The sequence below is a fragment of the Garra rufa genome, chromosome 20 (assembly GCF_049309525.1).
Source record: "Garra rufa chromosome 20, GarRuf1.0, whole genome shotgun sequence".
Classification (NCBI taxonomy): domain Eukaryota; kingdom Metazoa; phylum Chordata; class Actinopteri; order Cypriniformes; family Cyprinidae; genus Garra; species Garra rufa.
This window is the reverse complement of record NC_133380.1, coordinates 16,681,603-16,708,567: the sequence shown is the minus strand read 5'-3', so window position 1 is coordinate 16,708,567 and position 26,965 is coordinate 16,681,603. Positions and strand designations below refer to the sequence as shown.

The 26,965-nt window shown below is 35.6% G+C and overlaps 2 protein-coding genes across 2 annotated transcripts; one reads left to right on the top strand and one right to left on the bottom strand.

Annotated features, from left to right (window-relative positions):
* The first annotated feature begins 503 nt into the window (after positions 1-503).
* LOC141293255 (probable glutamate receptor) lies at positions 504-10,913 on the top strand. Its single transcript, XM_073825289.1, has 10 exons — positions 504-604; positions 897-972; positions 3,421-3,452; positions 4,106-4,285; positions 4,424-4,650; positions 4,818-4,915; positions 7,180-7,397; positions 7,501-7,720; positions 9,488-9,732; positions 9,897-10,913. Exons 1-10 carry the CDS (start codon positions 602-604, stop codon positions 9,993-9,995), a joined length of 1,398 nt encoding a protein of 465 aa, XP_073681390.1. The 5' UTR covers positions 504-601; the 3' UTR covers positions 9,996-10,913.
* On the bottom strand, positions 10,659-26,965 carry LOC141293256 (1-phosphatidylinositol 4,5-bisphosphate phosphodiesterase eta-2-like). The gene is made up of 21 exons (XM_073825290.1): positions 26,404-26,965; positions 23,512-23,658; positions 22,296-22,538; positions 22,029-22,159; positions 19,293-19,463; positions 19,088-19,181; positions 18,814-19,017; positions 18,607-18,727; positions 18,362-18,533; positions 18,145-18,252; positions 17,986-18,066; positions 17,772-17,878; positions 16,178-16,266; positions 15,885-16,070; positions 15,605-15,712; positions 15,370-15,494; positions 15,207-15,291; positions 13,004-13,150; positions 12,843-12,922; positions 11,285-12,452; positions 10,659-11,147 (listed from the first exon to the last, which is right to left on the bottom strand). The coding sequence occupies exons 1-21, from the start codon at positions 26,639-26,641 to the stop codon at positions 11,131-11,133; spliced, it is 3,822 nt and encodes a 1,273-aa protein (XP_073681391.1). The 5' UTR covers positions 26,642-26,965; the 3' UTR covers positions 10,659-11,130.

Below are 26,965 nucleotides of genomic sequence, written 5' to 3'. Positions count from 1 at the left end.
TGGTTACCTTGGCAGTCATCTTGTTTTCTCCTTCAGGACCTCCTCCAAACATTAACCATGGTTTTACTACAGGTAAAACTAAAAAATCATGGTTACTATAGTCAGACGATGGTAACCACAAATTAACCATTAATCTGCCAAAAACATGATTACCACACTTTTACTATAATAAAACCATGGTTAATTTTGTAAGTTTTTTTTATTATTATTGTAGTTTGTGCATAAAAGTGGCTTTAAAGCAAAATGGTTGCCTTGGCGGTTATCTTGTTTTCACCTTTAAGACCTCTTACGAACATTAACCATGGTTTTACTACAATTAAATTTAAAAATCATGGTTACTATAGTTAGACAAAGGTCTGTATCTAACATATTCTGAAAGTAGGCCTATATCAAATCTATAATTCATCTAGCTCCAGAACATTCTATCAACCCACATTTCATTATAAGTGTTTGAATGACTTTCTCCACCCCCCGAAACTCATTGGCTTTCCCCAAGCCTTTAGTGGGAACCCTCTAATTCATTATTGCAAAGCACAGCACTGTCTTGATCGGCGCCAGTGTCAGTGCAGCCCCAGCACAGTGGAATTTCACAGCAGACATAATGGTAAGTATGAAACTGGGAGGATGCTGTTTGATTGATAGATCCTTACAAAGTCATTTATGTCTGTTTGATTTGAAGTATGCTGTAGAAACTGCTCATATTTTATTACTGTCATTAAAATGTGGTTGTACATATAATTATATTTATTAATACTAAACAGCCTATTCAGTATTAGGACTATTTAGTATTATTAATTGTAATAAAGTAGACTATATGAAGCATATACATACATGTAATGTTGTAATTGAGAAAAGTGTTAATATATAAACAGTCAGAATGTCTGTTTGGCTTGCAGGTCAGAATCAGCAACATGTTGGGAATTGTCTCTATCTGCGTAGTATTGCTGCTGGCGTCAGATATCTGCATAGCAGGTATTTCCAAAGTTTGATTGTTGATATATGGATATATAATGTAAAAGTTAAACATGTTTTACAATATTCTGTTTTTGTCTCCTGTGAAATTGTTATGATGTAATGGCATCACACAGCACATCAAATTATTTCTTGTATTCCATCTTAGAATCATTTCTGCTTCTGCAAAGAGTACAATAGAGGCATTACTTATTTTTTACGGCATCTCGTGTAATTTCATAAACAGCAGCTATGATGCAATCTGTGCCAACTCGTCTTGTCCTCGCTGCGTGAACTTCTTGAATTTCACAGGCCTGTCATATGATAAATAGCTGAACAGTCAGCTGGGCACATCATCAAAGATAGTGACCACATCCTGCTTGGCACACTTCATACCCCATTCTGACAGACAGGAAATCAGCCAGCTGAAACCTTCTCAAAAACGGTTATAAATCAATTCAAAGCCTCGAACAAGCAGAACAGTGTTTAAGACATGCCAAGCTATGACAGCATGTCGGGGACCCTCTGTGTCTGTCATAAATTCAATAGGAGGAGCTGATGAGTGTCAACATCACGCTATGGTGTTGATGGAGTCCTAAGGGCCTTGCTTAACTTCAGCTTCAGATACGCTTTGACTGCCCTTACCAGGCCTTCGATATCAAGTGACAAAAAACAGTAACTCCAATTAGTCACAGTTCAGCCCTGCAATGAGATTCTTGTCTCTCACTTCTGAGAAAGCAGAACAACGCAGCCAAGCGTTGCGGGTTCCGGAAACCCGGAAGCTGCCTAAGAGGGCATCAAACGTAGCCGTGCCATTCACTCATCATTATCTCCCCGAGATTCGCAGACGGAGCTGGGATGGGGCTTTTTCGCTAAAGATGGCTGCTGAACAAAAGATTCTCTGATGACTCTGGCTAATTTAAGATGGAGCTATTTGTGACACAAATGCAGCAGGAAATGAGACTCTAAGCCAGAGAACGGATTTGGCAGATCAATAGAGGAGCCACTGAAAGCTTGGCCATGTCTCTCTGTGTCAACTTGAGGTCACTTTTGAACAAACGCACTCTTGAACAGATCTGAGGTTTTCAGATGTGTTTACTCAGTAGGACTCTGTTTTGTTTATCGACTTCAATCCCTTCAAATTTCATTCAAATTTTGGTTTTACCCGCAGGGTCCTGTGATGAGATCTTAATGTTATTTACACTACTGTTCAACAGTTTGGATTCAGCACGATTAAAATTAAAACTTGCACTGCCAGTCAAAAGTTTTTGAACAGTAAAATGTTTTTAAAGAAGTCTCTTCTGCTCACCAAGCCTGCATTTATTTGATCCAAAATACAGCAAAAGCAGTAATATTGTGAAATATTTCACTATTTACAATAACTGCTTTCTATTTGAATATATTTTAAAATGTAATTTATTCCTGTGATCAAAGCTACATTTTCAGCACCGTTACTCTTCAGTTACATGATCTATCAGAAATCATTCTAATATGCTGATTTGCTGTTCACAAAACATTTTTTTTTATTATTATCAATATTAATAAATATCAATATAACAGCTGAGTACATTTTTTAGGATTCTTTGATAAATAGATCTTAAGATCTAAAGATCAGCATTTATCTGAAATAAAAAGCTTTTGTAACAATATATACTCTATACCATTCAAAATCTTAGAGTCAGTTTAATTTTTATATTTTGGGAATGAAATTATAGAAATTAATACTTTTATTTAGTAAGGATGCTTTAAATTGATCAAAAGTGATGATAAAGACATTTATAATGTTACAAAAGATTTTTATTTCAGATAAATGCTGTTCTTCTGAACTATCTATTCATCAAAGAAACTTGGCTGTTTTCAAAACAATAATAATAATAATAAATGTTTTTTAACAGCAAATCAGAATATTGGAATGATTTCTGAAGGATCATGTGACTGGATTATTGACGCCAAAATTCAGCTTTGAAATCACAGGAATAAATTACATTTGAAAATATATTCAAATAGAAAAGAGGTATTTTAAATAGTAAAAATATTTTGAAATTTTAGTGTTTTTGCTGTACTTTAAATAAAAAAAGCAGGCTTGGTGAGCAGAAGAGACTTCTTTAGGAACATTAAAAATCGGTTCAAAAACTTTTGACTTGTGTATATTCAGCAAGGATGAATTAAATATTTGACATGAATGCTGTTCTTTTGAACTTTATATTTAAATGTAAAATTACAATTGTAAAATTATATTCTTGAGCAGCAAATCAGCTAATTAGCATAGTATTTCATATTTCTTAAGGATCATAATACTGAAAGACTGGAGTAATGGCTGCTAAAATTTAAATTTTGCCAACATGAATTACATTTTAAAACATATTTAAAAAGAAAACATGTATTTTAAAACGAAATCATGCATTTGCTTTAATATAAATTAATTATATAAATAATAATAATAATTTTACTATAATCTTTCAATTTCAGCAAGGCAAGAACTGATAGTTACCACCATAAAGGTAAGGATTAAAATAGTTAAAAATGTTAAAGTATGATGTATTTTAAAGAGATAGTTCACCCAGAAATGAAAATTGTGTCATTAATTACTCACCCTCATGTCTTCCAAACCTGTACGACCTTTGTTCATCTTTAGAACACAGAAATTAAGATATTTTTGATGAAACAAAAGACCTTGCAATGCAACTGACATGTTCAAGGCCCAAAAAGGTAGTAAAAAGTCCATGTGTCATAAGTGATTCAACTGTAATGTTATGAAGCTACGAGAATACGTTTTGTGTACAAGAAAACAAAAATAACGACTTTATTCAACCATTTTTTCTCTTTTGTGTCAGTCTTCGACACACGTTCATGACAGCACATATTTTAACGATGTCCTTACTACCTTTCTGGGCCTTAAACGTGTCAGTTGCATTGCTGTCTATGTAGGGTAAAAAAATTCTCGGATTTCATCAAAAATCTCCTAATTTGTGTTCCGAAGATAAACAAAGGTTTTAAGGGTTTGGAACGACATGAGGGTGAGTAATTAATAATGGAATTTTCATTTTTGTGTGAACTATCTGTTAAATATAATTTATAGTAACAATAATTTCATTGTATGGACAATTTCTTATTTAGATTATACTAAGAAACTTAATTTTTCTTTTTATTTCAGCAAGACCCCTACACAATGAGCAAGGGCTCGCAGTTGGAAGGCTACTGTATGGATCTGCTGACTGAGCTGGCGAAGAAACTGGGTTTCAAATACAAGGTTCACCTGGTAAAGGATGGAGCGTACGGCCGGCAGGATGAAAGTGGAAACTGGAACGGAATGATTGGGGAGGTTGTAAGAGGGGTATGTGATGCGTTTTACAGAAGAACACACAATAGTACTGGTATTGTACTGATGCATATAAATCATAAACCAGCATGGCAATGAAATAATCCCAATGATATTAAGTAATATCAAACCTTTCATGTGTTTTGTTCACAGGAAGCTGATCTCGCCGTGGCTCCCCTCACTCTCACTGCCGCCCGTGAGAAGGCTGTGGGAATGACAAAACCTTACATGCAGACCGGAATCAGTATCCTCCTCCGCAAAGATATCATTTCTGAAGAGGCCGGGTTTTTTGACTTCCTCTCCCCCTTCTCTGGGGAGACCTGGTTCGGCATCCTGATTGCATACTTTGTGACTGCAGTCTGCATCTGCATTGTGGGAAGGTCAGAGAAAGGAACAGAACACCAGAGACACAGAACAAGAGCACAACACAAAACATTTTACACAATACTATTAGTACAACTGCTGCCCTGTTTTCCCGTGACGGTTTCTAAATAGGATTTATGAACTTATCTCCGAAACTCAATTCTACATTTGTCTTTGTATTAAGGTTGAGTCCCTGTGAATGGAGTCAGCCTGAGACTGAGCCAAATCGCTTCACTCTTCTCCATAGTTTGTGGTACGCTGCGGGAGCCCTAAGTCTGCAAGGTAAACATCTAAATGAATGTAACAGCAGGTCCTGCACTGACAAACCAGAAGTCCGTCTGTGGAATCTTCACCAAAATTATTTCAAATCAAGCCTCACAATAATCACTTATATTGTTGTTTTTTTGTGTGTTGGTGCATGGACGTTTTTTTCTACAATGATGATTTATAGTCAAACCAAAATTTATTCAGACATTCTTACATTATCACAGTTTATTCGCTATAGTTTAGAAAATGGTAATAAAATATGACCAGAACTCAAGAGTTACAACTGTGTCAAAACTAATTCATCTTCATAATTAGATAATACTAATTTAGGTCAACCAATACCAAGCAATGCTTAATTTTGTTCAGTCTGTGGTATAAAAAGGTCTTAGCAATTAATTTTTTTTTAAATCAATTTGACTAGTAGTCCACTGTATGATTTTTTTTTTTTTTTTGGGGGGGGGGGGGGGGTATAATATGTCACCGTTTACTTTATTTTGCTATCCTCACTAACATAAATTAACTATAGTGTCCTGCACCCACTAGTAAAAAAAAAAATTGACTGTATATTTTGAATGGTCAAGTTGGATTTGCTGTGAAATTACATCATGTCCATCAGTGTTATTTTAGTAGTATTTATATACTATTATAGTTTTTATAAATATCGTGGCACTTGCTACTCAATATTATGGCACAATTAATATTTTTGTCACTAACTACACATCATGTCACTATTATGAATTAGGATTTGTTTTTATTTACATATTTTTCAGTTTTCATTTTAGTTTGTTTAATTTTGTTGTTTGCTTTTGTTTGAACTTTTATTTGTTCTTATATATTAGTTAAATTTGATTTATTTCCAGATGCTTAAACTGCCATTTGTAGTATCATATTCATATTTATATTTACAGCAACTTTATTTGATATTAGCATTTAGGTTTAATTTATTTTTATTTTTTAGATTTAGTTTAGTTTTAGTTTCCATTTAATTTTCATTTCCAGTAATAATGCTTATTTTAGTAACTTTAATAAAAATAGGTTTAATAGTTTGAGTTAAGGATAATAACATTGCTGTTTGTAAAAAAAAAAATAGTCCAGCTACTAATAGAGAGGCCAAAGTAGTGCATCATTAATAGATTAGTAAACTTCCAGAATAAAAAATTCTTAAAATTACTTTGTCATCCAAGATGTTCATGTCTTTCTTTCTTCAGTCGAAAAGAAATTAAGGTTTTTGAGGAAGACATTCCAGGATTTTTCTCCATTTAGTGGAATTCAATGGGAGCCAACAGGATGAAGGTCTAAATTGCAGTTTCAATGCAGCTTCAAAGAGCTCCACACGATCCCAGCCAAGGAATAAGGGTCTTATCTAGCGAAACAATTGTCATTTAAAAGAAAAATATATAATTACATACTTTTAACCACAAATGCTTGTCTTTCACTAGCTCTGCAATGCGCATCTACGACTTCATGCATTATGTAATCATGTTGGAAAAAACACACACTGTTAGTTCTTCGTCTGTGTACTTTGGTTCAGAAAAGTAGTGTAGGGCAAAAAACTCAATCTTGTTTTCTCCTCCAACTTCAAAATCATCCGACATCATTGTTTTACCTTTTTTCTAAAGGGCATTTGACTACTATAGGTACTTCCGCCTATACATCACAAGTGACCTTTCCAACGTGACACAACATGTATTTTTAGCAAATTACCAGCTTTTTCACAAGATAAAACCCTTATTTCTTGCCTGAGATCGTGTAGAGCCCTTTGAAGCTGCACTGAAACTGCAATTTGGACCTTCAACCCATTGGCCACCATTGAAGTCCACTACATGGAGAAAAATCCTGGAATGTTTTTTCTCAAAAACCTTAATTTCTTTTCTGAAGAAAGAAAAACATGAACATCTTTGATGACATGGGGTTGAGCAAATTATCAGAATGTTTTATTCTGGAAGTGAACAAATTTGCTGGTGAAAACGCCAAAAAGGACACAAATGACTTGAAAAACGTCATCGCCGCCATACCCTTACAAAGTCTGCAAAATTTAATGCCTGTACCTCCTACATAATATACTTATATCCATTAAACCAACTGTCTTTAGAAAGCAGAATATGCAGCCCTACATTGTATTTTCCACATACTGTGTAGTCAGCATTTCAAGGTATATTTCACTGGTGTGCTTGGCCCTTTATTGCCTGCCTGCAGCTATTTTTCCATCCAAACTGCTTTTCAGTCATTGATAATGGAGGGATAACGTCTTTTCCTCTCATTTGTTTTGCTTTCTGCAGGTGCAGGCCCTCACCCTAAAGCTGTGTCAGGAAGGGTTATCAGTTGTACCTGGTGGTTGTTTGCCATCGTGCTTCTGGCCTGTTATTTTTCCAACCTCAGTTCCTCTCAGGGGGCTGACTCTGCACCGCTCATGATTAAAGGTTTCGAAGACTTGGCTAATCAGGAAGTAATAGAATATGGAACACTTTCCGGCTCCTCCACCCTTGCCTTCTTTAAGGTCTGATCACATGAATAATATCCACACGTTTTTCTGATTACTCAAATTCATTCCTGCCAGATGTTACAGAAAAGGTTTACTAAATTGTTTTCTTTTTGCACAGAACTCAAATAACCCAGCTTACCGTCGCATCTTTGAGCACATGGAGCGGAGAAAGAGTTTCGTGTCCTCCATGGATGAGGGTGTCCAGAGAGCAAAGGAAGGAAACTATGCTTTTATTGGAGAATCAGTGTCCTTGGACTTGGCCGTGGCACGGCATTGCGAACTGGTCCGCGCACATGAGGTCATCGGGATGAGAGGTTACAGCATTGTAACTCCTCTTGGTGAGACAAACATATTTATGCAGGTTTTTAATAGATGTACACTGTAAAAATGATTGATCAAAGTTGTAAATAAAGATTATTAGAAAATACAATTTTATTATTTACTTGCACAAAATTTAATGTTAAATTCAGTGTGTTACTTGCTGTTTCTTTGTAATTACTTGTCAAATTTACTACAATTGTGTAAAAGTGTAAAAACATAAATATGTTTTAGTTGCCATATAGTTCATCAAAAAATGCAAATTTGGTAAAAGTTTACCTCATCCTCAGGCCATTCAAGATGTAGATGAGTTTCTTTTCTTTTTTTTATTACATCAATTGCTCGCCAATGGATCCTCTGCAGTGAATGGGTGCCGTCAGAATAAGCGTCCAAACAGCTGATAAAAACGTCACAATAATCCACATAACTTCAATCCATCAGTTAATGTGAACAAGAATTTACAGATAATTTACTCACCCTCTTGTCATCCAATATGTTTGTGTCTTTCTTTGTTCAGTCGATAAAAAAGTATGTTTCTGGAGGAAAACATTTCAGGAATTATCTCCATATTGTGGACTTCAATGGTGTCCCTGAGTTTGAACTTCCAATATGCGGTTTAAATGCAGGTTCAAAGAGCTCTAAACGATCCCAGCCAAAGAAGAAGGGTCTTATCTAGCAAAACGATCGGTCATTTTCGAAACAAATTCACAATTTATATACTTTTGTAACCTCAAACGCTCGTCTTGTCTAGGTCTGCGTGAACTCTGTTTTTTCCGGGTCAATACAGTTAGGGTATGTCGAAAAACTCCCATCTCGTTTTCTTCCCCAACTTCAAAATCGTCCTACATCGCGGCAGGAGTACCGACCCAGTGTTTACAAAGTGAACGTACAGATAAAATAGATAAGTAGATAAAATGCCCTTTACAAAAAAAAAAAAAGTTAACAGCGATATAAGGCAGTTTTGACGTTGAAAAAGAAAACAAGATGTTTTTCGACCTACCCTAACTGTATTCACCCAGATTACAGACTTCGTATGCGCATCGCAGAGACGAGACAAAATGAGCGTTTGAGGTTAAAAAGTATATAAATTGTCAATTTGTTTCGAAAATGACCGATCGTTTTTCTAAATAAGACCCTTCTTCCTCGGCTGGGATCGTTTAGTGCACTTTGAAGATGCATTGAAACTGCATTTTGGAAATTCAACACAATTTCTTTACGAATTTAAGAATTGAATGACAAAGTGGTGAGTAAATTATCTGTGATATATAAGTGAACTTATCCATTAGCCACTGCTTCTAGCCAAAATACTAGTTGATAATCCATAATAGTGTTTCCTCCAGTGAAAAAAAGTCCATTCCCTGTTGTCCTCTTACATCAAAATCCACATATTTGTTTAAAACAGTTTTAACAGTTTTGAACTGTTTTTGCTTAATCTGTTCATGTTTCTCTCTTTATTCAAACAAGATGACTTTTTCACTGGAGAAAGCAATATCATGGATTATGGACTATGGATATTATAGCCACAAGCAACTGTTTGAAGTTAAGAATGACTTAATGAATTTTGAGTGAGTCATACAGACTTGCGAATTATTGTGATGTTTTTATCAGCTGTTTGGACTGTCATTCTGACGGCACCCATTCACTGCGGAGGATCAATTAGTAAACAAATGACACAATGATAAATTTCCCCCAAATTTGTTCCAATGAAGAAACAAAGCCATCTACATCTCAGGTGGCCTGGGGGTGAATACACTTTACCCAAAAAATAACAGTGTTGTTTGGAACAGGATCTCCCATGCTGAAGAACCTAAGTGTGGCCATCCTGCAGCTGAGTGAGGCTGGGGAGCTGGCGTACCTGCGCACTAAGTGGTGGGCCAGCAGCTGTATACCGGATAGTGCCAAAGGCTCGTCTCTGAGGGCCCACAGCGTGAAGGGCATCTTCCTGGTTCTGGCTATAGGCCTTGGGATTGGAGTGCTGCTCTCCTTGTTTGAACTCACCTCAAAGTCTCGCAGCACTGCAGGGGAGCAGAAGGCAAGTAATACCAATATAATGCCAATATAAACACACACTACCATGCCAGGAAGAACATTTACAATTTTTAATTGTCGTTAAACTTAAGGACAGATTTAAACTGTACAGTAGCACAATTTTTGTTTTTACAGTTGGTGAAAATAAACCTGTTCTCATCCATACAGAAATCCTGCTGCGCAGTTTTGACTCAGGAGCTGAGCCAGCGTTTAAGAATGGCCAACACAAAGGAAGACCAGGAAACCTCAGACAAAAACAAGGCATAAAATGCTCAACAACAATGATGTAATATGCAAGTCTTACGTAGCAGAACGACTTTACTGTTCATAGGTTTGTACATGATCCGGTGCTAGGTATTATTACTATTTCCCAAGTTAAATAATTCTATATTTTTTTAACATTTTACATTTTAACTGATTAAGATGTACTAAATTGCAGAAGTTTTAATACTTTTTAAACAACTTTTTACATTTAAATCAAGCTACACTACCAGTTAGTTTTTAAACAGTAAAAAATGTACTCAATCATATGCATATCAGAATATTAGAACGATTTCTGAAGGACCATGTGATACAAAAGACTGGAGTAATGATGCTGAAAATTTAGCTTTGAAAAGTGAATTTAAATAGTGAAAATATTTCAATAGTTTACTGTTTTTGCTGTACTTTGGATCAAATAAATGCAGGCTTGGTGAGCAGAAAAGACGTCTTTAAAAAAATAAAAATCTTACTGTTCAAAAACTTTTGACTGGTAGTGTAAGTTGCAATAAGAAACCTTTTCATTTAAATCTTGCAGCAAAATCGAATGCAGTTGTTTGTATTAGATTATTTTCATGCATTCCATCTCAAAACAGAGATTTTTAGACCAGCATTATGTTAAATATGAAATCTATTTCGCTAATGAATGACAAAGATAGCAGACAACTGAACAAAGAGTAAATTTGATTTTATGTTTGTTAACAAATTCTGTACACCAGAGGAAATGCAAGGAAAATGTCTATGAAAAATGAAATATTTTATATAAGTAAAAATGACAAGTAACATATTACAGTTGTTTTGTAATCCAAACATGGGAAAAATAAATACATTTATATATATTAAAAAAGAAAACACTTCTTACTATCACAAAAGAGGCATGCATTCTGGCACCATGTATATTAATGAATTAATAAACCTGATCTAACACCAACGTGTCACTGCTTTTTTATAAACAAGGGTAGAAACATATGTCTAGTTTTAAACTGTGAAAAAAAGCCCAGATGGCATGAGCCGATGAGTAAGATTTAAACAAGGTAATACTTGTTCAAAATACAAATATGTATTTATGTAATCGCTTTTCTTCCTGTAGCGTCTGTGGAATTTATTTCTGTTTCTTCTTAGGTTTCACATGCATGTTCTTTTTCTACAATGTGGATGAATCTAAAAAAGATGAAAACCACACCACAAATTAACATCAGTGAGATCACTCGTAAGGTCAAATAAAAAGTGATTTTTGTTTACTCAAAAAGCATGAAAACAACACTAACATAAGCGCTTTTCTGTGCCTTACGACTTACCTCTGAAAAACAGTGGCGAATGGCAGCGAATCTCACGCATTTTCTGCTCAAACAGAGCATTCATTTCCCTCTGCAGTGTGCCCATTGTCTGCTGCTGGTTGTCAGGGAAACGGGATGGCAGAGTACTCAGGTCAAGGCTGTCCAAACTACTTAGGCTGCTTGATTCACTCTCAGCAAGGTTGTGATTATTAGCAATAGAGTTTTTGGGTGCAGAGTAACTGCACTGAGGGAGAGGGTACTGGTTCCTAACGCGATGGGGTGTGTTTGGCGGCGAGGGTGGACGGCGTCTTGGAACGCTTTGTGACCTACGTCCTATAAATGGTGAATCTTTGGACGATGATGCATCTGGGTCATTTCTGCGTCTGCTCAGCGCAGGGGTTGCGGGGATTGACAACGGTTGCCACTGAGGGTTAAGCCTACCATCTAAAGAACGTCCAAATTTATTCCTGAGCACCACATTTCTGGTGTTTAACGTTCCACTGGAAGGATCTAGTACTCCGTCAGGTATTGGATGGAAGTTTAAGGGCTCACACTCTTGTGTAGGTTCTGATTGAGCTTTCTGACTGTCTTGAGGTTCATAGATTTCAGGTTCCTGCTCTGAAGCCTCAGATTTAACACCTGAAATCAAGGGCTGATTATTCAGTGTTGAAGCGGGAACATTCATCTTCGGTATCGTCATGTCTGTAGACTCACGCTCCTGTTTATTTCGTCTTGGAACAGTCAACTCTTTGGTATCCTCAAGGTGTGATTGAACAACAACAGTCTGAATGTCTGTTTCTGAATCAAAAGCTAAGTTGGTGTGGTCCATAGCTACTCCTGCTCCACCAAAGCATGTGATGGAGGACAGGCGGCGCCGTGCCTCATGAGATCCTTCTGGCTCTTGAAAACAGACCTTATGGGCCCTTCTTAGGGGTTCACTTTGAGCTCCTCTGAGCAAAGATTCAGACTGTGAGGTGCTCTTGCTGTCCTTCGAGCTCACGTCATCACTGTAACGTCTGTTTAGATAGTCCTCTTTGGTGTAGCAGTCGACTGAGCCTTTCACTTTCGCTTGGTTCTTTCTAGCACCTTTCCGAAGGAAGTTTGGGCCAAAAGATGACCTTGTGCCATCTTCAGACGTCTGCATAAGGTTTTTCTTGATTAGCTGCTTTACTGCGTTGCTGGATTTGACCTGGTAATACATACAGTGGTAGACAAAATTATTGGAACACTAGTATTTTCACCAGCTAAAAATGGTTTTAAGTCAGTTATTTCTATCTTTTGCTGTAGTGTGTCAGTAGGAAATATCAGGTTACATTTACAAACATTCATTTTGCCATTAATTGTAATAATCCAGTGAGATTTTTGCTTGCACTAGGAGTCTGACAACAGCTAGTGCTCCACACAGAGATCTATTAATTTCTATTAACTAAATTAAATTGACATTTGGTGTGACCATCCTTTGCATTTAAAGCAGCTTTTGCCCTAGGTGCACAGTGTATATCAGCAAAACTTCTTTATAATGTTATCAACAACAAAGCTACATCTATGCAAAAGAAAAAGAAGTCTAATAAAAAGTTACCTTTCCTGTGATGTCGTTAATGGCAACATGGATAAAGATAGATGCTTCTTCCATACCTTCTAAATAGACATGTCGATAGCCTGAGGAACAAGGAAATAATATAAGGCTGACTGACTGACTGAATTATTGACAAAAATGTTAGCAACTGGCATGTAATTTACCTGGCAACATGCTTTTGAATGCTATGGTTCTCTGTCCAATGAAGTCTCGTCCAATTGGATCATGGTCCCAAACCATAAAGCGTACTAAGGCAATCTGAGGCATATGCAGCGTAAACACTAGTGTCTCCTCCCACATGGGGTTAAAACCTGTTAATGTAGCATTAAAACATGGGCAATGCTTTACATTTGGCTGCACTATAACAAGATATATGTGACCCTGGACCACAAAACCAGTCTTAAGTCGCTGGGGTATGTTTGTAGCAATAGCCAAAAATACATTGCATGGGTCAAAATTATAGATTTTAAGTAAAGATCATGTTCCATGAAGATTTTTGTAAAATTCCTACTGTAAATATATCAAAATGTAATTTTTGATTAGTAATATGCATTGTTAAGAACCTAATTTGGACAACTTTAAAGGCGATTTTCTCAGTATTTTGATTTTTTTGCACCCTCAGATTCCTCATTTTCAAATAGATGTATCTCGGCCAAATATTGTCCTATCCTAACAAACCATACATCAATAGAAAGCTTATTTATTGAGCTTTCATGTGATGCATACATCTCAGTTTTGTAAAATTAAACCTTATGACTGGTTTTGTGGTCCAGGGTCACATATGTGAAACTAATGATTTTGAGGTCAGAAGTTAACATACACCGTGCAGAATCTGCAAAATGTTAATTATTTTACCAAAATAAGAGGGATTATACAAAATGCATGTGTTTTTTATTTAAAACTGACTTGGATAAGATATTTCACATAAGAGATGTTTACATATATTCCACAAGAGAGAATAATCGTTGAATTTATAAAAATGACCCTGTTTAAAAGTTTACATACACTTGATTCTTAATACTGTGTTGTTACCTGAATGATTCACAGCTGTGTTTTTTTGTTGTTGTTTTTGTTTAGTAATAGCTGTTCATGAGTCCCTTGTTTGTCCTGAACAGTTAAACTGCCCTCTGTTCTTGAGAAAAATCCTTCAGGTCCCAGAATTTCTTTGGTTTTTCAGCATTTTGTGTATTTGAACCCTTTCCAACAATGACTGTATGATTTTGAGATTTATCTTTTCACACTGAGGACAACTGAGGGACTCATGCAACTATTACAGATGGTGCAAATGCTCACTGATGCTTCAGAAGGAAACACGATGCATTAAGAGCCAGGGGTGTAAACTTTTGAACAGAATGAAGTGTACATTTTTCTTATTTTGCTTAAATATCATGTTTTCTTTTCATATATTACTGCCCTTCAGAAGCTACAGAAGATACTTACATGTTTCTGATCATCAAATTCAAGTTTTCACCCCCTGGCTCTTAATACATTGTGTTTCCTTCTGAAGCATCAGTGAGCGTTTGAACCTTCTGTAATAGCTGTAATAACATTTGTCCTCAGTGTGAAAAGGTAAATCTTAAAATCATAGTCATTGTTTGAAAGAGTTCAAATACACAAAAATGCTGAAAGAATTTGTGGGACCTGAAGGATTTTTCTGAAGAACAGTGGGCAGTTTAACTGTTCAGGACAAACAAGGGACTCATGAACAACTATCACTAAACAAAAAAACACAGCTGTGGATCATTCAGCTAACAACGCAGTATTAAGAATCAAGCGTATGTAAACTTTTGAACAGTGTCATTTTTGATAAAAAACTATTATTTTCTCTTGTGGACTACATGTAAACATCTTTTATGTGAAATATCTTATTCAGGTCAGTACTAAATAAAAAATAACATGCATTTTGTATGATCCCTCTTATTTTGGTAAAATAATTAACATTTTGCAGATTCTGCAAGGTGTATGTAAACGTTTGACCTCAACTGTATATATACATATATGAACCATTACACATTTTTAATCTAATTCAAAAGAATCATTCTTTAAGAGTCTTTTGGTTGAGAAACTGACATCATGGTACCCGCTATGTTCATTTTATATGCAGGAAACCTGACACTTTTAAACGCAATGGAAAAGTAGATACCTAAAAAAACACCAGACATGGCGCAACAGTCAAAGACTGTATGTTTACGTCAGAAAAACAATTACCAAACCGCGAGGTGGAAATCAAAAACGAGTTCTGTTTGAATGCCACCTACACTCATTAGAGTGTCAGCCACTAAAACCATATTTAACCACCATTAACCCTAAATAGGTTTCAATAAAGTAACACCAAGTTCAGTTTGCACAATCCAGCTTTGTACTTACCGTTGTCATCCACTACTCTTGTCTGCTGTTTATTGCAATCAATAGCCAATCCGATAATCTCCACTTCCACAAAGGGATCTATGATCTAAACAACAAAACATTCAATTTCAGATGGATTGTTATGTATTATTATGTACTTTTCTTTCAGTGTGAGTGAACTCACCTCTCCTCTGTCCCCTAACATGGAGTCTTTTGGCTTCGGTAGCTGCTGGCCACTAATTATTTTGAGCACTAGCTGAGATTTCCTGTGTCCTGGCAAAGGGTCTTCCAGCACAGGATTAAAGGCACCTGAGGACAATCATTATGTGTGGTGAAAATTGCCTTTCAAAGAAAATAATAAATAGAATGCATCAAAGAAATGTGCCTTTTTTGTCTGTACTCTACAGGCACCAACTTACCTTTACACATGCATTTTGGCTTCAGTACATAGCCGCAGTTTCCATTCGCTGCAAATTTTGCCCTGTTCAGCTGTAGCATACGGCCTTCTGTTTGATAGTTGAGAGCGACTGCAAAGATGAAACAACATTTCAAACAAACGCACGGCGCAACTGTGATATATAAAAAAGAGAGAGAGCCATTTGCCAGCAAGGATTCATCATTAATGAAAAACAACAGGCTTTGATGATAATTAGAATGGAAATTATTCATAATAAATGAAAGAAAAAAGCTAATTCATACCTAAATGACATCCTGCATTCCAAAAAGGCTGAGGATTGAAGTTGCTAGAATCAACACGGTAGTTGGAAGGGTAGACTCGTATGAGCTGTCTCTGATTAAAGCGAACTAACTGAGCAGGCTTTAGCTGCAGAATCTGGTTAGTTAGGCTTTCGTTCAAGGAGGACACTTGCCAGCTGCACATGTATGCTGTAACACACATGCAGTTTGTTTAGACATAAACTTCAAGAACACTTTTTTTTAAGTTTGTGCTTATGGAATGACTGAGGTTGAAACTGTATTAAAATTGGTCTCACCTTGAGTTTCTATATCATGAACTCGCACTGACTTTGTGTATTTGACCAGATCAGAGAGGGCACGAGAAAGCCTCATTGTTTTCCTCCGTCTGAAAAGAAATTAGCATAAAACACAGACTATTATAAGACCGGATAGATTTAGATACACACTGAAACACACTGTAAAAGCTCATTTAATTTGTCGAAGTACTGTTATAGTTTTAAGTTTTAGTTATTTGAGTACATCAAGATAAACAGTAAGGTTCATTATTTAACATTAATTAATGCATTAACTAATATTTACTAACAACCAGTAATTCATTTGTTGAAGTAATTATTAATCTTTTTTCATGTCAGTTAATAAAAATACTACTGTTGGTTCATGTTAGCTCGGGTCCGGCAATTAATATTGACAAATACAAATTTGGATTTTAATAATGTATTAGTAATGTTGAAATGATTATAAACTGGGATTAATAAATGCTTAACAATTATGTTTTATTGTTAGCTCATGTTAACTAATGTAGTTAACTAATGCTAACAAATGGGAATTGTTAACAGATAAACTAAACGAAAAGGACAGCATTGCATTAGCAACTGGCTGAAATATAAAAAAGTTTAGGTTTTTTATATATTTTATCTCAGTTTATTTTATTTCAAGTAACAAGCTGTATACTATGCAATACTATGAAACCCATTTCCACCACTGAAAATCAAAACAAAATATCTCAAGATATATCATAATTCTCACTTTTTTCTCAGTTCACATCTCGTAATTCGAACTTTTTTTCTCAGAATTGCATGATATAAGTCCGCAATTCTGACATTTTCTCAGAATTGTGATATAAACTCGCAATTACGAGTTATAAAGTCAGAATTGCAAGACACAAACTCCCAATTCTAAGAAATAAAGTCAGAATTGTAAGATATAAACTCACAATTCAGACTTTTTTTCTCAGAATAGTGTGATATAAACTTGCAAGTACGAATTATAAATTCAGAATTGCAAGACACAAACTCCTATTTCCAAGAAATAATGTCAGAATTGTAAGATATAAACTCACAATTCTGACTTTATTCTCAAAATTGTGTCTTACAATTGTGTCTTTTTCCTTAGAACTGCGAGTTTATATCTCACAATTCTGAGAAAAATAGTCAGAATTGTGAGTTTTTAGCTTGCATTTCTGAGTTTAAAGCTTGAATTGTGAAATTATATTGTGCAATTCTGAGAAAAAAAATCTCAATAACCTTTTTTTTATTCAGTGGCAGAAATGGGCTTCCATAACAATACAATAAAATTCTTTGTTATGGTTAAATATTTTTTCCTAAGTAAAAAATTGTTGAAATAGAGAGAAAATAAGATTCCAAAAGTCTGTATGTGAAGTATCATTTTTTTTTTCAGGAGTTATGCTATGCTTTAGTATTAAAATATACGGTAAAGAATATATATAGGCACCAAAATGCTGTCTTGAAATGTTTTTATTCTTTTAACTGTGACTTTCTGGACACCTCAGATGCCAATGTTTCTTAACTGTATATTTAACTTTTTTTTTTTTCTTTTTTTTTACACAGTTCACAGTAAATTCACCAACAAACTATCTCCTGAAATACTCACTTGCCATAGTTGATGACCTGTTTATCATTACTGCTTGGAATTTCTTGCTCATTATCAGAGTCACTCAGAATGGGCTTCTTCCTTTCTTTCTTGACCCGTTTTTTCTTCTGAAACACAGATTACGGAACTTTATAACATTAAACAGTATAATGCTGCTTTTCTTTTTCCTAATTTACTGGAAATGTAATACGTCTAGTGGAAAGTCCTCGCAGACCTTGCGCCTGAAGCTGTCCATGAACAACCTCCGTGAGCGTTTCTTTGATTCATCGCCCGTCTCTGTTGCTCCTTCTGTGGTCTGGAATCCAGAACACAGTGGTTTTTAGTTAAACTCTCCTACTATTCTAATGTAGAAAAAAAGAAAAAAGCATCTCACATCTCCATTAATTTGCGCCTCTTCCTCCTCATCCTCTTCACCGCTGTCTTCATCAGACACATCTCCTTCCTCTGCATCAGCATCAATGTTCGCTGGCAGCTTCTTTCCCTGGAAAGCACGGCAATGTCAATGTTTTTTTCCATGATTTGGTTAAAGAAAATTCTACTTTCCAACTTTACTTAATGTTTTCCATGACAAGAGTAATATATTACCTCACCTTGACAAGCACTTTTCCTTTCAAAACCTCTGGAGATGGCAGACGCCTGGACTCATTCACATTAATACTTGACAGGTCCAGCTTGTCCTGTAGCACTTCCATGAGGTATTCAGCCATTTTTTTCTGCTGAGGCACAGTGCAGTGGTTCTCTATAGAAAGGATCACTGGATATCTGATAGTGGAAGAATTAGTTATATTATATTATATTATTAATTATTAAAAAAACGATTTAAAATACCACTTACTGAGTTTTGGCAAATGCATATTTGTTGATTGTCTCAACAACATCTTTAAAAAGGATTTTTGAGGTAAGTGTATAACCATGGTGCACAATCGGTTCCCCATCAGGACCATCCCAGCAGTCAACTGGAGAGGCAAAAAAGACTGCGTCATTTGAATTATAATATATTTTGTTTAACCATTGTAAAAACCTCATTAAAACGTATTTCTACCTTCCACACAGCGACAGCCTGCCTGAAGCACATATGCGTACATATCAACCCGAGACTGCGACAGCAGCTGATCTCCAGTCAGGTAGGTGTTGTGAGACGATGCGATGTAGTAGTTTGTCAACGGCTGTGTCATGTCCTGATTTACTTGATAGTGTTCTGGGTTGAAGATGTCCCCTGCTGGACTACGCAAGTAGTTGGTGAAACCTTAGAAAGCAAGATAAATGTGTTAAATGACAAATAATAAAATAATTCTGAAGCAAATAGAGTCTCTCACCATCAATACCAAGCACCATATGTGTTTGGTTTTCAGAACACGGCTCAAACTGGTTGATGATCATCTTGCAATACTCTTTGGTCACGTTTACCATCTAGGAAAAAATAACATATACCAATTACAAATATAATGGCTCATGTCCATCAAAAGAGCAACGCAATTAACAAATAACTATGTGAAGATATGGAAAATGAATCACACCAGCCTTTTGCTCATTTTCCAAGAAGCGCTGGAGGTCGTTCAAGTCCATGTGCTCTTTGTGGTTACTGTAGGTGATCATTAGTAAGTAAAGATCTCGGCGTGTCGAGATCAGCTTGTAAAAAGTACAGAATTCCTCAAACGTCAATGACCCCTGGTTTTCATCAGTGTCAGCCTCCTGTAAATGAACAGAGTTTTCTTTGAAATGAAAAAATGTGTAAAACATAATCTTACACATATTTAAAGTGCCCTATTATGCCATTTCCAATGATGCATGTTCACGTTGGCCGGCCGTGAACAACTTATAGTGTGTATAATGTTACAAAAGCTTTTTATTTCAGATAAATGCTGATCTTTGGAACTTTCTATTCATCAAAGAATCCTGAAATAAATGAACTCAACTGTTTCAATTATTGATAATAATAACAATAGAAATGTTTCTTGAACAGCAAATCAGCATATTAGAATTATTTCTGAAAGTAAGGATGATTACTGGAGTAAGGATACAGAAACTTTAGCTTTTACCACAGGAATAAACAATATTCAAATAGAAAGCAGTTAATTTAAAAAAGAAAAATATTTCAAAATTGTACTGTTTTTACTGTACTTTGGATGAAATAAATGCAGGCTTGATGAGCAGAAGACACTTCTTTAAAAAACATTAAAATCTTACTAAACACTTCTGACTTGTAGTGTATTTTAATTTTAGGTTTATAAGCAGATATACATTAAAATTAGAAAGGTATTTTAGACAACGTAGCTTCATTTTATTTTTCATTTGTACTTTTAGTGAAAGTAGTGTTATGGTATTGGTTGCAGTAGAAATATACGTCTCCATTAAGGATTAGAGACTCTTGAGTTAAACCAGTTTCAGACAACCCCATCTGTTCAAAGTGAACCATATGTTACATACTCACTAAGTGTACTCATCTGCATCTTTGCTAATAGCACTCTGAAAGTGATTTAAACCAATATAACGTGGCAATGATGATATTTAAGGAAAACTTTCTATGTAGAAATACCACAAAGTAGAATTAGACTTTTCAAAATTACCAGCTAGGAGAATGTGTTTGATAGGCTCATTCAAGCTAGCATGGTTGTTTGCTAGCTCAACGGCAGTTTTTGTTTATGCAAACTATGGAACTGAACTGACATAGTATATACCCTACTGTTCAAAAGTTTGGAGACAATAACTTTCTTCTCATCTGCTCAACAAGCCTGCATTTATTTGATCCAAACTACAACAAAAGCAGTAATATTGTGAAATATTTTTACTACTTAAAATAATTGCTTTCTATTTAAATATATATTATGTCACATGATCCTTCAGAAATCATTCTAATATGCTGATTTGCTGTTCAAGAAACATTTACTATTATTATTATCAACATTTGAAACAGTTAAGTACATTTTTTCAGGATTCTTTGATGAATAAAAAGATCCAAAGATCAGAATTTATCTGAAATAAAAACTTTTGTAACATTATACACTATAAGATTTAAAAGCTTGGAGTCAGTATTTTTATTTATTTTATTATTTTCTTGTGGAAATTAATCATAGAAATTAATACTTTTATTTAGCAAGGATGCTTTAAATTGATCAAAAGTGATGATAAATACATTTATAATATTACAAAAGATTTTTATTTCATATAAATGCTGTTCTTCTGAACTGCCTATTCATCAAAGAAATCTGAAAAAATTCTACACAGCTGTTTTCAACATAATAATAAAAAAAGTTTTTTGAGCAGCAAATCAGAATATTAGAATGATTCCTGAAGGATGTGGCTGGAGTAATGATCGTAAAAATTCAGCTTTGAAATCACAGGAATAAATTACATTTTAAAATATATTCAAATAGAAAACAGTTATTTTAAATAGTAAAAATGTGAAGAAAAAAAAAAAAAAAGAAAAGAAAAAAAAAAAAAAAAAAAAAAAAAAAATATATATATATATATATATATATATATATATATACACACACAGTTTTTGCTGTGCTTTGGAACAAATAAATGCAGGCTTGGTGAGCAAAAAAGACTTCTTTAAAAAAACATTAAAAATGGTACTGTCCAAAAACTTTTGATTGGTACTGTATATATATACTTTATTTAGATGCATTAAATTGATCGAAAGTGACAATAAAGACATTTATAATGTTACAAAATATTTCTATTTCAAATAAATGCTGCTCTTTTGCACTTTCTATTCATCAAATAATCCTGAAAATGCATCATAGTTTCCAAAAAATATTAAGCGGCACTGTTTTCAGTATTGATAATGAGAAGTATAATAAGAAATGTTTCTTGAGCATCAGCATATTAGAATGCTTTCTAAAGAATCATGACAGGATCAGACTGCTGATAATTCAGCTTTGCCATCCCAAGAATCCATTACAATTAAAAAATAAATTCAAATAGAAAACTGTTATTTTAAATTGTAACAATATTTCACAGTATTACTGTATGTACTGTATTTTTGACCGAACAAATGCAGCCTTGTTGAGACATAAAAACAGACTTTTAACTAGCAGTGTATACTGTGACAAAAACTTTTTTCATTCACTCTATTTGGAAAAACAAATTAAACCAGCTCAGGTAATAATACAGAAAATGTGATTTAATTGTAGTTGGCGACTCCCCAAAATAATACATTTTAGTACAGCTTTTGATGGTGAACTTTTCCACCTTTTAAAATATGAACCAGATTTCTGCACGTTGCATGTTGACGAGATCTATAGAATGTACCTGGAACATTTCTTTGACTTTCTGCTTTGGAAGGTTTACGTTGAGCTTGTGGAGCAGCTGTAAAACCTCTCCAATGCTCAGATTCCCATCGCCATTTTTGTCTGCTTCTGAAAAGGTCTGTCTCAACCATTTGCAACAAAATGTAAGGAAATATGCACTCAGAATACATTATAATTTGCACAAACTGAAACAGGCCACATGGGGGGGCTATGGGTGGATTCTGACCATCAGCCTTCCCCCCTCAGTGGACACAATTAAAAGGATATTGATCTCGTGTCCGTTGCCTCTTTGCCAGACTGTCCTCGTCACTGATGCCTGCCAGGAGGTATTTAAGGCCAGTAATCCAGGTCCGTGCCTCTTCTCCATTCGTGGAAACCAAGTCCAGAGATTCCACGTGGTCTCCATGGTAAATACTGAAGCAGCAGTTTGGATCAAAGTTATTGTTGGCAAATCGCCTGAAGACCTCAGTTCTCATCCCCTCACAGACCTCATGGATGGAGTCAATGGTGACTGAACAAAACAAGAACAGGAATAAAACAGTGCAGTGCTCTGAGTGTTTGATCATTTTTTATTTTAGTGGTTCGGACTTGAACGAAGCATTTTTATTTGACAGAATGATCTTCAGAGACAATATTGCTGTAAAAACACTATCCAATCCAGATGTTTCCATTGGTTATTCAGTCAGAATCCATGAAATCATATACAGCTTATAGCACATGTGTGTTTAGCGTGAAGCTACATATGCTAATGTACTCCTAAATGTTGACAGAACTTTAACTACAAATGTTAAAATGTACAAACTTTTTCTTTTCAAAAATCATTTGCTGTCAAGAATGAGCATTTCCTCCTAGCAAGTAGCCAATCAAGGACTCTGATAGCATACTACCTTACTATTGCTTCAATGTATAGTATGTATTCTGTGCACTTTATAACCCAGATAAATAGTACAGAGCAGAGCTTACTTACTGGAATACTGTGACCTACTATGCAATGTGTTCAACTTGACCTTTTATTCACAGTCTGACAAATGAACCAGATGTAATATCAGCCGTGATATTTAACATCTGTTTCTTGACTCATTGTTTCACTGTATGATTGTAAGACTGTAAGACTTCAATTCCTAACACAGCCGCCACTAAGAGTTGATTCCTCTCCTCTTTCAAAAGGAAATGTTGTACATGAACAGCAAACTGTGCTTGTCATTGGATTTAAAAGGATAGTTAACCCAAATCCTCATGTCGTTCCAAACAGGTAAGACCTTTGTTCATCTTCGGAACACATATTAAGATGTTTTTTGATGAAATCCGAGAGCTTTCTGAACCTGCATAGACAACAATGCAATTGACACATTCAAGGTCATCGTTAATTTTTGTTCTGAAGATGAACGAAGGTCTTGCGGGTTTGAGGGTGAGTAATTAATGACAGAATAACAAGCATATGCTGATGTATCTCAGCAGCACAAGCAGTGATCTATCTGACTCACTTTTAGCTCTTTCATGTTTTCTGGAGGGCCTCCAGCGGATGCAGGACTTGTGCTCATCTAGGTAGAAGAGGCGCACCAGAGCCTTGGATTTTCCTCTCAGTTTAATCATTTGAGATCCAGCCTGCATGTTGCAAACGCATCTCTCCACTGCAAAACCAAAAGAGGATTTTTTTAGCAGTAGTATTTGGCTGCACATGTGATAAACAGTCTACTATTGAGGGTTTGCACTTACATCACTGTTTGGTCAGTTACCTGGATGTGCGGCCATATTGGTGTTAATTAGATGTAAACAACAGCACGGTTAATGTACTACTGAATAAGTTGTTCTGCTAATTTATTCTGTCTAAACCACAGAAAAAACGTGTGAAAGCTGCTAAATCATATAAAGAATGACTTAGTAAATAGGAAAGGGCTCAATATTTTGACAAACTAAGGTTAATACGAGGTAAAGATACACACGAGAAGTATTAATTAAGATATTAGCCTAATATTTCACCTATCTGACCGGAAATGATAAGAACAAACATGAATGTTGTCAAGATTCTTGCTCTGGAAACTCTGGTTCAGTTTGGTCAACCACGCCTTTTTGCACTCTTCTCCTTGATTTGTTTTAACTTTTGGCAGTCTATAGTACTCCAAATGTTTTTTCCAGTCTGACCAATTAGTACAGCCCAAAATATGACAATAACTGACCATTTTCAGCAGCAATAATCAGCAAAATACGTGAGTTTCATTTAGTTCAGTGCCACTGTTTACATTCAATGCCTGCAATATGGCCGATTGGTGACATGTTGTAAAAAACCCTCAATTATGCCTATTTTCCCTGGCTGGGATTTACTAAATGGCTGAAAACATCTGCTGTGCTCTCTGAGAGTAGCAGCGCATTCTGTTAAAATAGATATTCTGTTGGATCTTACTTTAGTAATCATTTTACATGCAAATACAGCTAAAATCACAGCATAGCACTGCCATTGTCTTTATCTTATGTGTATTTAATTTTGGTCAGAGGACAGCTCGAATATAAATCAGGATCTTAGTCCAGATTAACATCTTGGAAGGGAGAGCTGTTGTTAATGGGTCACATTTCAGTCACTATTTCATATTCATCCCATTGCCTGACAACAAAAAACAAACATTTATCAAACAGTTTTGCTGATAATTTGGCTTCATTAAAATACAGTATGTGAGCACTGAGAGGCAAACAAATGTAAAAGGCTATCCACCTTATATTTCCTGTAAAATCGGGCATGGCCATTTGTAAATGTAATACCTCTGGTCTCCGTTGTCCTCTGGTTCCAGTTGTTTTTAGCTGTACAAAACAGCTCGTTTTGCAACTTGATATTGCAAACTGGTCTGTCTTACCATATTATTTTAATTGTAAACACATTGGTTTGTAGTGCAAACAGTTTTCCCATTTACTGCACTATGTTTTTCTTCTTGTTATTTCCCTACAGCGGCTTATGAACCAGAAGTATAACACATCAAGAGAAAACAGCTTACATCCACATTGCAAAATCTAACCCTGGACCACAAAACCAGTCATAAGGGTCAATTAAAAAAAAAATGAAAAATGATATTTATATATCACCTGAAAGCTAAATAAGCTTTCCATTAATGTATGGTTTGTTACGATAGGACAATATCTGGCTGAGATATTTGAAATGCTATTTGAAAATCTAGAATATGAGGGTGCAAAAAATCTAAATATTGAGAAAATCTTCTTTAAAGTTGTCCAAAGGAAGTTCTTAGCAATGCATATTACCAATCAAAAATTAAGTTTTGATGTATTTACGGTTGGATATTTTCAAAATATCTTCATGGAACATGATCTTTACTTAATATACTAATGATTTTTGGCACAAAAGAAAAATCAATAATTTTGACCCATACAATGTATTTTTGGCAATTGCTACAAATATACGCGTGCTACTTAAGAATGATTTTGTGGTCTAGGGTCACAAATAAGGTGGATAGGATGACACTGTGTATAATGTCACCTAGCGTCATTTAGCGACTTTTCAAGCAGGCTTTAGCTACTTTCCATTGAAAGAAGTTAGCATCAGTGGCCAAAACCCGGACCCGGACGGATTAGGCAATTTAGAAATCCTAGCCGTGGATATGTCCGTGGAAAAAGCAGACGTAAGACCCTATATTTTTTAAAAAATAATATTATTTTCTTTAGTGGGAAAACGTTTTACTGAATGCACCTTTAAGAAAATCCTTTCAATGTCAGAGTTGAATTGTTCAAGCAGATGTATCAAGTGTCTTCTCAATCAGATTACACAGCTGCGTCACGCACGCACGCACAGGTTTGTAAGGTTGTTTTCTGTCTGCTGGCATGCATCATGGAAAAAGTACTGGAATGATGATGGACTCTTATGGGGCGGCATCTTACAGATTTTCAAAATAATTCAACAAAACAACTTTAAGGTGACATACTACAATAATATACTAGTGGCGTTTGAATTATAAGATACCAATATATTATTATACTGACTTTTATTTTCTGGTACTTTTTGCGCATATGCCAGAATGACATGGTGATGGACCAGGAGTCACTAAGGTTACTTTTAACAGTCAAGTGACGGTATGTTTTCAAAAAGTTGCTTTGGAGAAGCGGATCAAGGACAGAGGGGTCATGTGACGCAGCTAGTCAGTCTAATCTCTGCGGATTGTTTGTGTCCATATGCCGTGAGGTGCGTTTCTCACAATGGCCAATAGTTTAGGACACTGTCTGATTATATTAAGTGCACTCAAATTACTTACATAACATGCAAAATGACTCTAAACATAAAACTGAATAAAGTATAAAACAAGAACTGCTGGAAAGTTGCTGAAATTAAACCCAGCACCAAAATATAGGATTAGTGCATTTGGTGTTTTAATTCTTACCTATCTGGCCCATTCTCCATTTGGGTGATGCAACAATACTTCCCCCTATCCAGAAGAACTCCTCAGCCAGACGTGATATCGCAGCTTTCTGCCATAGTTTAGGTGAAGTCATTATAGAAGGAGAGGGCGATCTGAAAGGTGAAGCCGGCCTCCTCCCGGGACTGGTGGGGGGACGCCGGGTGAGAGATGGCGAAAACAAGACTGGAGATGATGGTGCCATTCCTGGAGATGTGTTCATTACTGCAAGACTCTCGTGTAGTCATAACCTAGACCTCTGGTCATGTCCGTCGCCCACCGTATCAGTCCTGTACCTCATAAGGTCAGCTCTCTTCCACCGGCGGCATCCAGCAAGACCGGGGTTACTGAAATGATGAGCCAACACTTCTCAAGGGTAGCAATGTGCATGTGAGCAGATGATTTAATTCAGGTTGGCACCTCTTTTTGACTGATCCTCTTAGCGATTGAGCTTCCTTCTGGTCCATTGATGGTGAGTTTTCCTCCAATATTCCAGTGTTACGGTTAAATTGGACTGCTATTGTGGACCGGCGTGCTGTGCCTGCAA

What these genes read in the sequence shown, in the direction of transcription:
- LOC141293256 (XM_073825290.1), bottom strand. Translation starts at nt 26,641, where the DNA reads ATGAACACATCTCCAGGAATGGCACCATCATCTCCAGTCTTGTTTTCG. An exon ending in TGGACAGCTTCAGGCGCAAG is followed by an intron (nt 17,879 to 17,985) that starts GTCTGCGAGGAC and finishes TCTGTGTTTCAG; the next exon opens with AAGAAAAAACGGGTCAAGAA. An exon ending in ATTCAAAAGCATGTTGCCAG is followed by an intron (nt 12,923 to 13,003) that starts GTAAATTACATG and finishes CTTGTTCCTCAG; the next exon opens with GCTATCGACATGTCTATTTA.
- LOC141293255 (XM_073825289.1), top strand. An exon ending in TGATAGTTACCACCATAAAG is followed by an intron (nt 3,453 to 4,105) that starts GTAAGGATTAAA and finishes TTTTTATTTCAG; the next exon opens with CAAGACCCCTACACAATGAG. An exon ending in TGCATCTGCATTGTGGGAAG is followed by an intron (nt 4,651 to 4,817) that starts GTCAGAGAAAGG and finishes CTTTGTATTAAG; the next exon opens with GTTGAGTCCCTGTGAATGGA.